This window comes from Silene latifolia, chromosome 6, assembly GCF_048544455.1.
Source record: "Silene latifolia isolate original U9 population chromosome 6, ASM4854445v1, whole genome shotgun sequence".
In the NCBI taxonomy this organism is placed as follows: Eukaryota; Viridiplantae; Streptophyta; class Magnoliopsida; order Caryophyllales; family Caryophyllaceae; genus Silene; species Silene latifolia.
This window is the reverse complement of record NC_133531.1, coordinates 126,871,309-126,884,754: the sequence shown is the minus strand read 5'-3', so window position 1 is coordinate 126,884,754 and position 13,446 is coordinate 126,871,309. Positions and strand designations below refer to the sequence as shown.

Below are 13,446 nucleotides of genomic sequence, written 5' to 3'. Positions count from 1 at the left end.
TCCAACATCCGGTGATTCGATTCACCGAACGCTTTGTAGCCGGGTGCATCAATGGAAGGTACGAGCAAGATCGGTGTACTCTCATCGACTTAACTTTTCTTGAGTCTTATTTGAATGTTCGAGCGGTGAGGCGTTATAACTTCAATACGCCACTTGAGATACTCACTAGGTTCCATGACTTTGCTCAAGGGACGTCTCAACTTAAGACCTTCGTGATGGGAGGTCTAATTACAATTTTGGCTAAACACCTTTGTCCCGGGTTCAATGCCCGAGGGGCCTATATTCCTCTTGAAGGGAGGACTTTGATTGATGAGCACACCATCTTCTATAGTCACCGATGGTGCAACTACACTCAAGATGGGAGTGTGGAATGGTACACCAAGGGTTGCACTTCGATGATCCTTGAAGGATGGAAGATACCGGGCATTGACCCAAGATTGAGTCCATACTCTCCTCCACCAAGTTACCTCCTTGATATCCAAATTCTTGAAAATCCCCCTCAAAGGGAAGAGCCACACCGTCAACCACCTCGTGGAGGGCCGGGCATACAAATGCGCCCACCTTCCTACGTCCCTATCCCACCTTACCCTATTCCGCATACCCCTTTCCAACCGGCAATCCCCAATACCCCGGGTATTAATGATTTGATGGCACTCATGAATAGAGTGGACCTTGGGGTGCATAAAGGGAGGGAAGACAACTACTTAGCCCTCTACCCCCAATACTATAACATGGCTCAACAAGGGTATATTGACCCCAATGGTCCTAAGCCCTCTTGGGCACAACCGGAGCTCTTGTTCCCAAATTATGGGGACCAAACTTGGAGTCGCGGCGATGGAGGGCATTCTAGCCAAGGTGGAGGGTACTCGGGTCAAGGAGGAGATTTTGACCAAGGAGGATATTGGGGCCAAGCACCGGGACATGATCAAGCCGGAAGCTCTCATGGTTATGGCTACGACCAAGATGAGGATGACGAGTGAAAGAGGCCTAATTCACCACTTCCATTTGTATGATACCCATCTCTCCCTCTCTCTTTTATATTTACATTGCATTTAGTATAGCATTTAGCTTGCATGTGTATTATATTTCATATTGCATTTGCATTAGTTAGTCCATTTACATTAGTTTGCATTGTAATATATTTCACATGATTCATATAGATAATTGCATGTAGACTAGAATTCATGCATAGTCACTAATGAACAATCCTATTCTTTTCTACACTAGAAATAGTGTTTAAATCGGTTTGGGGAGGTTTGATCATAGGTGACTTAAGCATTTATCATGCATCATATAGTATAGTTTAGATTGCATTCGCTTGTTATATATGTCATATAGAATTGCATTTAGTTAGAGCATGCATTCATTCATATCATATCATTGCATTTGTACTTTATTTCAAAAAATCAAAAAATTCAAAAACATGTTTTCCTTTTTATCCCCACTCATACATGTACATTGAGGACAATGTCCAAAATAAAGTGGGGGATGGGAATTTATATTCCAAAAATGCATAAAAATTGAAAAATTTCGAAAAATCACAAAAATATGTCTTTTAATTTCATTAAAACACAAACCATAAAAATTTGAAAAAATTGAAAAAATCAAAAACATGTTCATTTCCTTTGTAGTATAGGTTTGTATATATTGTTTTGTATATATTGTGTTTGTCCATCCTTTTTCACATTGATTGACTACGCCACATCCGAGACATGAGGATATTGAAGACCGCATGGTATGATCTTTCCAATCTCCTTTTTCCTCTTTATGTTAATGACTATGTGGCTTTATTTTGATTGATGTGGTATAAACAATGTGAACTTAGGACTTGGATTTAGATTATATGTCATATTAGTTGGTAGAATCATTTGCATTAGGATGTTTATATGTTAGTTGCATCATGGCATGTAGTTGCATGTTAGAAAAATTTTGCGAAACCGTCTACTTGGGAAGCTTGACTAGTGTATATAGGCCCTAGTAGATGCTTTTTATTCTTAAGACTTTGCTTGTTAGAATACTTGTAAAACACCCTAGGATGTGTCCTGCTAGTATCCTTTGACCCATGGATTAAGGCCTAGTCAAGAGTACCTTGTGGTGTGATAACTCCTTGGCTACCGTTTATTCCAAGGTGACCCTTGAAACCATGCATCCATCCATCGTCCATGTTCTACCACATTTTTGTCATCAAAGGGAATGGGCACAAAAAGAAATCAATTTGAGTTCAATGAAATGAAAAGTGAAAGAAAGTTTGCAAAAATGCATCAAATGAAAAGAATAGCAAAAATAGAACTCCTAAGCTTCAAATACAAGGCACCCTCGTTACTAATTGGGGTGACTTTGAAAATGTTCAAAAGAAAATGCAAAAAGTTGAAAGTTGTCAAGTATTGAAATGCCAAAAAATCAAAAGAAATGGCAAGAAAGTGTTCTCAAATGTTATACGCCACAAGAAATTGGGGGGAAAAACAACAATGAAAGCAAACTCCCAAAATGAAACTCAAATACTATCAATCCCTTTTCCATCTTATCCATTTTTGTGCATGGTAGAGAGGGGACGACCCTTCTTCTTGTCTAGGCAAGAGGGGGAATTCCGCGATCCTCCAGTGTTTCTAACACCATAGGGAGTCTACTCTTGACAAAAGCATTTAACGATTGAGGACAAAGGTACCCTAGCTTGACACAACTTGGAGGTGATTTATTGGTATCCTTCTAGGCTTAGTAGTTTGAACAAATTGCATCTATGAAGGATTGTGTACCCTTGAATTGCTTCCCTTGTAGATAATTTCCGCAACTTAGATGAGGAAAGTGGCTATTCTTTTGTAGATGCATCCATTATTTGATTTTGTGTGCTTAATGATTGGATGTGTTGCCATTTTGGCAAGACCCACCTTGCCTTACAAGAAGGCATCCTACCTCGTGGTTGTCTTGTTGTGAGTTGAAGGGGCGGAGTGAGACCCGCTAATTGTCTCATATCGGCTATGTTATTAGGTTAGTTTAAATAAAGGTCTAGTTTTAGTCACCTCTTTACTCGGGGCGAGTAAAGGTTCGGTTTGGGGATATTTGATGTGACCATAATTAGCGCACATTTAGTCCCCTAATTGAGCCTATTTTGCATACTATTATAGCATTTCATGGCCATTTTATCCGTCAAAACCTTCCTATTTGCTTTTCTATCGCATTTCATATGTTTTGTAGAAAAGGAGATAATAAGGCGGAAATTCCCGTCTTTCGTGCATATTTGGAAGCTTATTGATGATATTAGATGGACTAGTATGAAGAGGAGGCAAGAATGATGACCAATGATGTAGGAATAAAGAGTATAAAGAAGGGTCATAAGGTTTAAAGCAAGGAGGAAAAGCAAGGAAGCCATTCATGAAGAAAATTGCTCGGAACGCGAACCAAGGGTTTCTCCTTTGGCTTTGAAAATATGCTAGATGGAACGGCGTCGAAAAAATAAGCGATCTAGGCTTTTGAATCACTCCAATAGGAGTCTGGATGAGAAAATGACGTCCGTTTTACAATCCGAGCTCAAACAAAGAAGTCAGTCACGACAATCCGCGCGTCTTACGCTGAAGACGCTCGTCCCCTGCTACAATCCGCTCGGATTGCTCCCAATCCGCTCGGATTCCCTTGGTACAATCCGAGCGTCCCTCCTTGGAATCCGCTCGGATTCCCCCTCAACAATCCGAGCGTCCCTCTCCTGAATCCGCTCGGATTGCACCGGCCAAATCCGGCCGTCCCGACTCTAATCCGCCCGGATTCCTTTACAAAGATAATTTCGTCCTTCAAGCTTCAATGAAAGACTCCCTTCCTTCGAAAAATACCGGAGTCTCCTTGCTCAAACTTAAAAAGTGTAATTACTAGTTTAGCCCTTAGTTAACCCTAATGCATCCACCTAATTTCCACTATAAATACCCCATCTTTGTAATTAATCAAGCATGTTGTTTTTAGGTAGAAAATCCTTCTTTAGATTAGATTAGGAGTAGATTAGAATAGATTACTCTTTAATATTTCCACAAATTACACATTAATCTCTCCTTAATTATTGTTCAAGTTTATTATTCAAGTTTATTATTGGGTAATTGAAGATTATTGGGTTATTATTGGAGGATTGACAACCCTTCCAATCAATCATCAAGTTTCTTCTTTTATTCTTGCATTATTATTTGGAATCTCCATAGGTATAATCCTCTTAATCCTTGTTTTAATTATTGTAAATCTTTCTTACTTGTTCATCATGTTTTACCTTGTTAATATGATTGACAACGTTGTTAACATGCTAAACTTGATAATGAGTGAGTAGTCTCTTAGCTAGGATTAGTGGGTAATTAGGGAAACCAACATGGGATTGATTCATGCTTAATCTAATATGTTTTCATAATTAAATTGCTTGCTTGTTGTGATGTCAACTTTATGCACATGTTATGTTTGATGAAATGCTAAGCCTATGAATCCTTGCATTTTTACCATCTATTATCTACTCAACTTGACTCGTAAGATATAAACCAACTCGAGTCTTGTTAGACCATGCATAGAAGTTGATTAGGAGGAAAGTAAGTCGACTTGTAGGTGTTGTACAATCTAATCGATTCGGCTCCGGGACCCAACTCTTCCTAAGAACCGTAAGATATAACCCAACTCGGTTTCTCCACAACATTAATTGCTTGCAACTTTATGAACATGTTTGTATGATCAACACCATGAATCCCCCATGACCCCATGATATCCTAGCACTTTTAATCATTTGTTTACATCCTTCTTTTATTGCTTGTTTTATCTTATTGTTTGCATTAGTCTAGACACAACTACAAACCCAAACAAATCGTGACACTAGCATAAATTAAGATAGATAGACTTAGAACCCAAAGCACACCGTCCCATGGATCGACCTCGACTTACCACTAGCTAGTTGTATGTTGAGTATTATAAATGTGTTTGATTGGATGAGTGACGACATCGTTCCACATCATGCACACTTTGGATCGGGTTGCTTATGCTCCAAAGTTGAGACGGAATCTAATTTCGCTTAGTCAATTAGACTCTCAAGGTTATGGGTTCAAAGCTTATGGGGGACTGGTGAAGGTGACTAAGGGTTCAATGGTCCTTATGAAGGGGGAGTTGCATCGTGGGTTATACCGTCTGAAGAGCTCACATGTTGGCTGGAAAAACGAAAGGCGTCGACATGTTAGTTTCCAAGTTGCAGACGGGGGCAAGGGTGGTAAGAGTGAGGAGGAGAGACTCCTCTCCAAATTCAAGTGATGCTGCTAAGTTGTACGGCTGTACACGGTGCATTGGCCGTGGTTGTGAGTTAGGGTGAGGATACTAACTCGGGTGTGCAATTGGTAAGTACGGAAGGTCAATGGTTAATTCCTCGGTTACCCTTGGGCTGGAGGGGGAGATTTGTTGGGTTGTGACCCAATCTTTGTGTCCAGCCCAAATTGTAAAAGTTCTCATTAGAACTTTGTCTTACGGAAATAAAAACGTAAGGTGCTTGTTTTGTTTAAGTGGGCTTGGCCCTACATTGGTGTAGGTTAGAAGCCACTTAATTGGCTGGTAGTTTAGATAAAAAGGATGAATTCCTTCTTTGGCAGAGCGCACACGAAAATAAGTGTACACAGCACACACAAAATATACACTTGCAACCCAAGATGTGTGAGTCTAGTGGAATTCCAGGGTGACCTCAAAGCCTCCTAAGGAGAAATTGCGAGGTCCTGGGTTCGATTCCCTAGATGAACACTTTCCTGGGGACCTGACGCCCGGAGAGGGAATATTCCCCGCGGGAAAGAACTCACATGGTACAGGCGCCTAGCAGGGTGGGGTCCTGTATCCGGGGAGGATCCAACCTCCTCGTCATCAAAAAAAAAAAAAAAAAAAAAATATACACTTGCAGGTTGATTTGAGCGTGCACTCAATTGGTGCCATATTTTCTAACAAGAAACGGGTCTGTTTTCTTGGATCTTCTTACACACGGTTTGACACAAGACGGTGCTTGTCTTGGGCTAGTGTGTGGTTGGGTGGCAGGAGCAAGGTGATTTTGTGGTCGAGATTCTTATCTCGGGTTCAGTTAATCGAGGTCAGTATAGTTCTTTGTATACGGTCTTGTATACGGATTTACACATTATTTAGGTGGTTTAATCTAGACCATCTTACTAGTCAGTTGGTGGAATTTGTCAATTGTTCTAGGGTTTAAATTTGGTTTTTCCTAAATCATTGTGGTTCCGAATTGGTGTATTATTCGGGACGGCGGACTGTAGTGGTACTATTATTATAGTGGATTACTCGATTGGCTGTAAGTTTTACCTCCGAATTTGGAGGGTTTTGCCCTGGGTATTTACCCTATTTTTCTGTCTCGTCTTATTGTTGTTTACAGTTATCTACTTTTGGTTTTATATTGTCGATTGTGCTTCCGTTGCGTGTGGGTAATTTGGCGTAAATTTCCCAACAAGTGGTATCAGAGCCCAAGGTTGAACTCGAGCTAGACACAGAGATTCATCGGGCCAAGACTTGAAGGTAGACGTACACAATAAGACGTGGAACTCCTATAGCTCGAGGGAGAGCTAATATGTTCGCGAGAAGCGACATGGTTTCACGGCGTTGAGACGGCAGGCCGTCCAAGAGGAGATCGTCAGCGACCCGGCGATGTGGTATATTGGATGCAGAGGAGTTTGGTACGCAAGTGTAGCACAAGCCCCGTGAGACACATGTAGTGTCGTTTAAGGGGAGGTTATCAAGACTTGGTGATGCGAGTGTCTAGAGGTTGGGGTTGTATGGTATGGGAAATTCTCCGTAGAGGTCAAGGTCCGAGTCAAGATGATGGTCCTTGGTTTGAGGGTAGGATTGTTAGGGTGCAAACTCATGTCCCACATCGGTAGAATAAAGATGGAAGCTCATCTTTATAAGTGTCTACAAAATATAATAGTATGAGGCCTTTTTGGAAGGAGCCCAAGAGTAAATCCGTGAGGGGCTTGGCCCAAAGCGGACAATATCGTACTATTATGAGTTGTGGACACCGGTGCAGCAGAGGCCCAACAACACGAGGTATTCACGCTTCCGCACAACAAAGAATAACCTACATTTGGTTTATCTAACTCAAACCAAATAATTTTTTTAATTATTAACTGATTACATATTTTAACCTAAAACAACCATAAACATCTTAGGTTAAGGCCCTGTTCTTTTGGACTTAAAGTCACTTAATATAAGTTCACTTCAGATCCTATAAGTTGATTGATTCGATTCGATCCTATAAGTTCGATTCGATTCTATAAGTTGATTCGATTCGAGATCCTATAAGTTGATTCGATTCGATCTTATAAGTTCGATTCGAATCCTATAAGTTGATTGATTGATTCGAATACTATAAGTTGATTCGAGATCCTATACCTCACTTAATTTAAGTTCGATTCGAGATCCTATAAGTTGATTCGATTGATTCGATCCTATAAGTTGATTCGATTCGAGATCCAATAAGTTGATTCGATCCTATAAGTTAAGTTCGATTCGATTCGAATCCTATAAGTTGAATTCGATTCGGATCAGATAAGTTTCATCCAAAAAAATGGCGCAAACCACCCAAAAGCATCTTCAAATAGAAAATTTTCTTACATTCCCAAGAACAACATTTAAGAACTTCAAATTTTCTGAACTTTATTTTATTTGATTTTCTTTATGCAAAAATTAAAGTAAAAGTCTTCAATGATAATCATAGTCAGTGCTACCGCCGTTTTGTCTTATGTTCTTTGATCTCATTGTTAGATCTTAAACTTTGTTTTTTCAGTTCATTTGTGATTAGAACATCACTTTGAAAACGGAGTACTTTCGAGTCTTAAGCACAATCAGGGGTTTATGTAGTCGGAATAGGTTACTTAAACAAACCAATAAGATAAATATTTAACATAGGTCTGTAGTGTATGTACCGAACCAATTCAAAATCATTGTATTGCTTGTTGTTCTTAATTTGCATCTTATTTCAGCTGCAATCTCTATTTTAGTCTAACCTTCACAATTTTATTACAAGTAACAAAAATTGTCAATTCTGTATTGTTGTCTTACTGCAAAATCGAACAAGCCACAGTCTGTTAAACTGTTATCTCAAATCTGTTGGTTCACTTGGTTGTTCTTGTTTAAGACGAACACTCTGCAGTCAATATGTGAAATCTTGTAGAAGAAGTAGCAGCATGAGAAAATTGAATAATGCAAGCACAGATCAACAAGTGTACAGGTTTATATAAATATATAAATTATACAGAGTAAAACGGTATGGCACAAATTATACAAAATAGAAGAAAATAACTCATTGTAAATATTCTATATAGAGATTATGGTTATTACATAACCCAAAATCCTAGCTATATAATTCCCATTTCACTTATTCTCCTATTTCCTTCAACGAACAATAACCCAAGTTAAATACATGATCCAACTTCATTTGACCAATCTGGAATCTGGAATGAATTATCGGTTTGTAGAAGCAATTTGTCGGGTCATTCCACTTAATGAGACGGGTCTGGGTTGAACTTGACCGATTCCTTCCAAATAAGCTCTTTGACAATCTCTTCGGTCAAGGATGACTGCTCGAAATCTACAAGGAAAGGTGTCGGGCAGGCAGGCTCATCGTTGATGTCATGGAGAGAAGATAAGTACGGGTGGCAAAGAGCCTCGTCCACTGTAAATTGAGTTTCATTTCATACAAAGAGGATTAATCAACAGACGAATGCATAATCCAAGTAAACCAGTGAACGTATTTCGTACCTGTTATACGTTTGTTGGGATCAAAGAGTAGCATTTTTTCAAGTAAATCAGTGGCATCTGGGGTCATGTTAGGAAACCTTGCCGAGAATTGCTGCTTCGGGTACTTTGGGAGTTGTTTGACATACCTCCTGGCATGGTTACTTCTCAGGAATCCTAAGCTGGTTTCATCTGGTGAACCTATTAGCTTTTGTACCCAACATAAAATCTATGTCAGACTCTTTACCGAAACAAGTTCAATACAAATTCCCAAACCAGACCGTCTCACACACACTATTTTACGGTTTTACCCAATAATTCGTACCTCAGTGATTAGCCTGAGCTGGTGAACATAATCTTTGCCCGGGAAGAGGGGTTCTCTTGTCATCATTTCACCAAAAATGCATCCAACGGACCAAACATCGATAGCAGCAGTGTATTCAGAGCAGTTCAGGAGCAATTCAGGGGCTCGATACCAGCGAGTTACAACATATTCAGTCATGAAATCGGTTTCAGTGGTGGTACGAGCCAAGCCAAAGTCACCAATCTTGAGGTCACAGTTTGCATTTAGCAGCAAATTGCTAGGCTTTAGATCACGGTGCAAGACCTTTGCCGAGTGCACATACTTTAGTCCCCGTAAAAGCTGATATAAGAAGTACTGCAAGATTCAAAACATATCATTTTCAAAAGAGTCTCTTAAAAATGGTCTCAAGTTAAAAGGGCATATAGTCGCATGGATGAGAAATGACAAACCTGACAATGGTCATCAGTTAAAGGTTGATTAGAGCGGATTATCTGATGAAGATCAGTGTCCATCAATTCATAAACGATGTATACATCATTGAAAGCTTCCTTCTTTGGTGGTCTTATGATATCCTTAATGGCAATAATCTGCAATAAAAACCAAGAATAACTGAAGGAATTCTGATATGAATACAATCACTCCAAGAGTCATCTGGACAGCCGAAAGTGCAACGACTGCAAAACAAACAAGAAGAATGCAGAAAAAGGCCGCAGTTATTATATGAAGAAATGAGGCTCACATTTTCATGGTTCATATGGCGAAGAAGTTTGATCTCCCTCAGTGTCCTTTTTGCATCAACGATATTGTCGAATGCATTGCCAATTTTCTTGATAGCTACCTCCTGGTGTGTCTCAGAGTTTACAGCAGCACTGAGTATACAAATTAACACCATTATTCCTTGTTAACAATTTTGATCAAAATGTGCTTAGAAGATACTCCGTATAAAAAAGGTCAACAATGTTGGGACGAAGGCAGTACTAGCAAAATAGAACCGGAGTCGAGAAAGCAACTAAAAATTCCCAGATCAATACACTGTTACAACAGCCTGACACCCAAATCGACTCTAATCGAACTAAACTTGAACCAATACTACAAGATGCAAAAAATCGACTCTAATCGACCTTATAATTGATTTGGCCTTAACCTTGAGATGTCCCAAATTTATGGAACCTCAAATATTTCATATATTCATAGGAAAGTAAGTGAGTGAATTTTAATTTAACATAAATAGTCAATGTTTCTTCACACAGATATGTCAATATTACTTACGAGTAGTTTAATAACCCAGACGTACTGATCTAAAATAAAATGTAATTCGAATTTAACTCAATCTATACTTAATATAAACTAAAATGATTTGTCTAAACTTGGATTAAAACAAGTCTGAAATAAATCTAAATGAACCCAGTTCAAAATGATCTGTTGTAAACCTTATGTGATACGTGTTAGGCAGGTCTAAAAAAAACAAGGTTTTCAATAGACCAAGTGAAACTGACATAACTCAAATGACTCGACCTCCACTCAAACATAGTATACAAGTTGACCTACAACCCAAATTAAACCGACCTGAATGTCTATTGCTGTATACTTATATAACATTCATGTTAGTTTGTAACTGAACGGTCCAATAAACAAAATGTAAGGCAGCCTACTGAATGAAAAAACAAACTCACTAAACAGTGTAAATAAACAATACTACAGTTAAGAGTCGAGACCGTCTTACTCGACAATTGTCTTAGTTTATAAATTTTCAATTTTTTCATTGTGCATGGCACAAGCACCCTACTAGTCCCTAGCTCCGCCACTGAATGTTATGGATATCTTTCCAATATGGCCTTGTTGCCTTGTGGGTTAGATTGAGTCGGGTAAATTTTGACAGGTCTATAAGTAAACACCTCGCAACCAAAAAGAAAGAAAGAAAGAAAGAAATAGGAGGAAATACCAGACGAGGCCAGAAGCACCGCGACCAATGGGGCGAATAGGAGGGGCATATTTGGAAGAAACCTCAAATAAACTGCCGTGCACATTGTATTGCACGTACCTTCCTCCATGTGTTAACACTCCTTTTATTTTCTCTCCATCTCCCGTTGAATGCAATGCCTCAAAACAATCCATTTTTTTTGGCCTCTTTTTTTGTATGCAATGAATCTTTTTAAATGTTTGATTTTGTTAGATTGATAATATGGGTTTGTCAAGTATCTAAAGAGTTAATAATATGGGAAGTTGTTTTTTTCTTTTGATATTTGGTTGTGAAAACTGTGATTTTTGCAACTAGAAAATAATAAAGGAAACACAGGTTAAGCGCCTCTTTGCCCTTTTAAATTTTCTCATTTTGAGAAGCAAAATTTAGAAACAAAGAGCTGTCTTCTTTTTTGGAATTTCCGTGAACTCAAAATCGACTGCTTTTCACGGGCTTTTGTGCCACGCGTTTAGCTTTTTTCTCTCCGTGTTACTCAAAAATCAAAATCTAGGCCTTGGTTCAAGATGATTACGCTCTTTTGCATACTAGTTTTCTGAAATAACTCGCTTTTATAATTTTTTTAAATTACTCCCCTTTAAAATGCATTTTTCTCAAAAATTGTTTCAAAACTTCAAATTAGTTGACTTATTCCATCTGTTTTTATGCTTATTATCAATTGTTATACCTTTCAAAGTATAAATTGGCTAAGCCAGAAACGTTGTAAGTGCAGAAATAAACGGAATAAGTGACTTAATTGGAGTTTGGAGTAAATTTTGACAAAAATGCATCTTATGGGAATAATTTTTAAAAAAAAAATTATAAAAGAGAGTTATTTTAGAAAACTGATAGGTAAAACAGAGTATTGTTAACTGACTCTTAAGATTAAAACAGGGTAAATACACACCACTTGCATGAATAAGACAAGTTTTTTGTTTATGTTTTTATCTATAAAAGTGGTACTTATTTGACTCGTCTTAAACTTAAAAAGGATATTATCCATCTTAAATGAGAATTTGGGCTAGCCTTTTAGGGGATCCTATTCTTTGAAGGGTATCAAAATTGATCATTTTGGTTGTGGAAGAACTAAGATTGGCCATAGTTAGATTAGTTGGATAGGTGCATCTACGTAGTAAGCGAGTTAATTGAATTGGGTGGCGGCCAGGTTTATTAAGATTGTGTCATTTTTGGGTTGAATCGAGTCGTTTTGGTTATTTCGTGTTTAAGTCATTTTGTTTAAGTCATTTTCGCATATGTTTTTTTTTATTTATTTAGAGATAATAAGAGCATCTCCAATGGTTTGCTTTAGGGACTTGTTTGTAATATTTATAAAATTGCAAGCAAGTAGCTTACCATTGGAGTAGGGAATAATTGATGTAGCTTTTGAGCATTGTAGCTCTACCAAGCATGTAGCTTGGTTTTAAAAAATAAAAAGTAAAGAAAAAGTAAAAATTTTCATTGGAGGAAATTTTATTGTAGGACCCATAAAGCGACAAAGTATTGTAGCCAACCATTGGAGCGGTATGTAGTTGGAGAGCCAAATAGCTTAGAAAACCGAGTTGCAAAATTAAGCTACAATGCATTGTAGCTGTCCACTGGAGATGCTCTAATAAACGTTGTTTAGCATTAAACATTTGGGTTGAATTAGATGGGGTTGATGCACTTTGAGTTGCAGATCAAATTCAAGTCTTCTATTCAAGTGTGGCATGTGTATGGGCCGAGTCATTCAAAACGGTCAGATTTAGGCGTATCGATCAATTTTGATTGGGTTAATGTACGTCACATTTATAAAAATTTTCGTTATTTGTCGATCCCTTTATTTACGTTTAAATTGTTTTACTTTTTAAAATATATACTCCGTATGAAGGAATTTTTGAAAAGTATGCAATATAAAAATAGATGATGAAGAGAGTATTTGTTGTTTAGATAAATTTTGGTATACAATATTGGGAACATGTTTTTTTTTTCCATTTAAAATTAGGTCATTTTTGGGACTAGTTTAAAATGGGTTATATAGGTCTGATTGGGTCAATTGCATGTCAAATAGTTTTGCGCCGGGTAATTTTGATCTATTCAATTTGATGTGAATTTAGGTATTGGATCGTATGTGACTATGTGAATCATGCAATTTTAGGGTCAATTATAATTCATGAGTTGCCTGATTATTTAGATTGGATCAAATGTTACGAACACATTGAAGCATATTGTTTCATAATCAAGAACAAGAGTTAGCTACCAACAAATATCTCTATTTTCTCTCACCCCTTTTTTTCTCTAAAAACCCTAGTCTCCAACAATCAGTTTCGGGGCTTCCATCGACTATTAATCGATGGTAAGCCCCATAAAAGTTTTATTTATCAATTATTAGTATGAAAATTTATGAATTCATTAATAAAAGTCTCCCTTTTGGTGAGATCCGTTTGTCTGTCTCCAATTTCGGAGTTTTTTTTGTCCTTTATAT

The 13,446-nt window shown here is 37.9% G+C and overlaps 1 protein-coding gene across 1 annotated transcript; it reads right to left on the bottom strand.

Moving 5' to 3' along the window:
* Positions 1 to 8,201: 8,201 nt before the first annotated feature.
* On the bottom strand, positions 8,202 to 11,431 carry LOC141587241 (mitogen-activated protein kinase 4-like). The gene is made up of 6 exons (XM_074408692.1): positions 10,971 to 11,431; positions 9,768 to 9,897; positions 9,478 to 9,615; positions 9,050 to 9,382; positions 8,749 to 8,932; positions 8,202 to 8,662 (listed from the first exon to the last, which is right to left on the bottom strand). The coding sequence occupies exons 1-6, from the start codon at positions 11,141 to 11,143 to the stop codon at positions 8,490 to 8,492; spliced, it is 1,131 nt and encodes a 376-aa protein (XP_074264793.1). The 5' UTR covers positions 11,144 to 11,431; the 3' UTR covers positions 8,202 to 8,489.
* Positions 11,432 to 13,446: the final 2,015 nt, after the last annotated feature.

Excerpts from the sequence above, each read along its gene's own strand:
- LOC141587241 (XM_074408692.1), bottom strand. The coding sequence starts at position 11,143 with ATGGATTGTTTTGAGGCATTGCATTCAACGGGAGATGGAGAGAAAATA. Across the intron at positions 9,616-9,767 it reads GCCATATGAACCATGAAAAT|ATTATTGCCATTAAGGATAT; the intron begins GTGAGCCTCATT and ends TTTTTATTGCAG. Across the intron at positions 8,933-9,049 it reads AGCTCAGGCTAATCACTGAG|CTAATAGGTTCACCAGATGA; the intron begins GTACGAATTATT and ends TGGGTACAAAAG.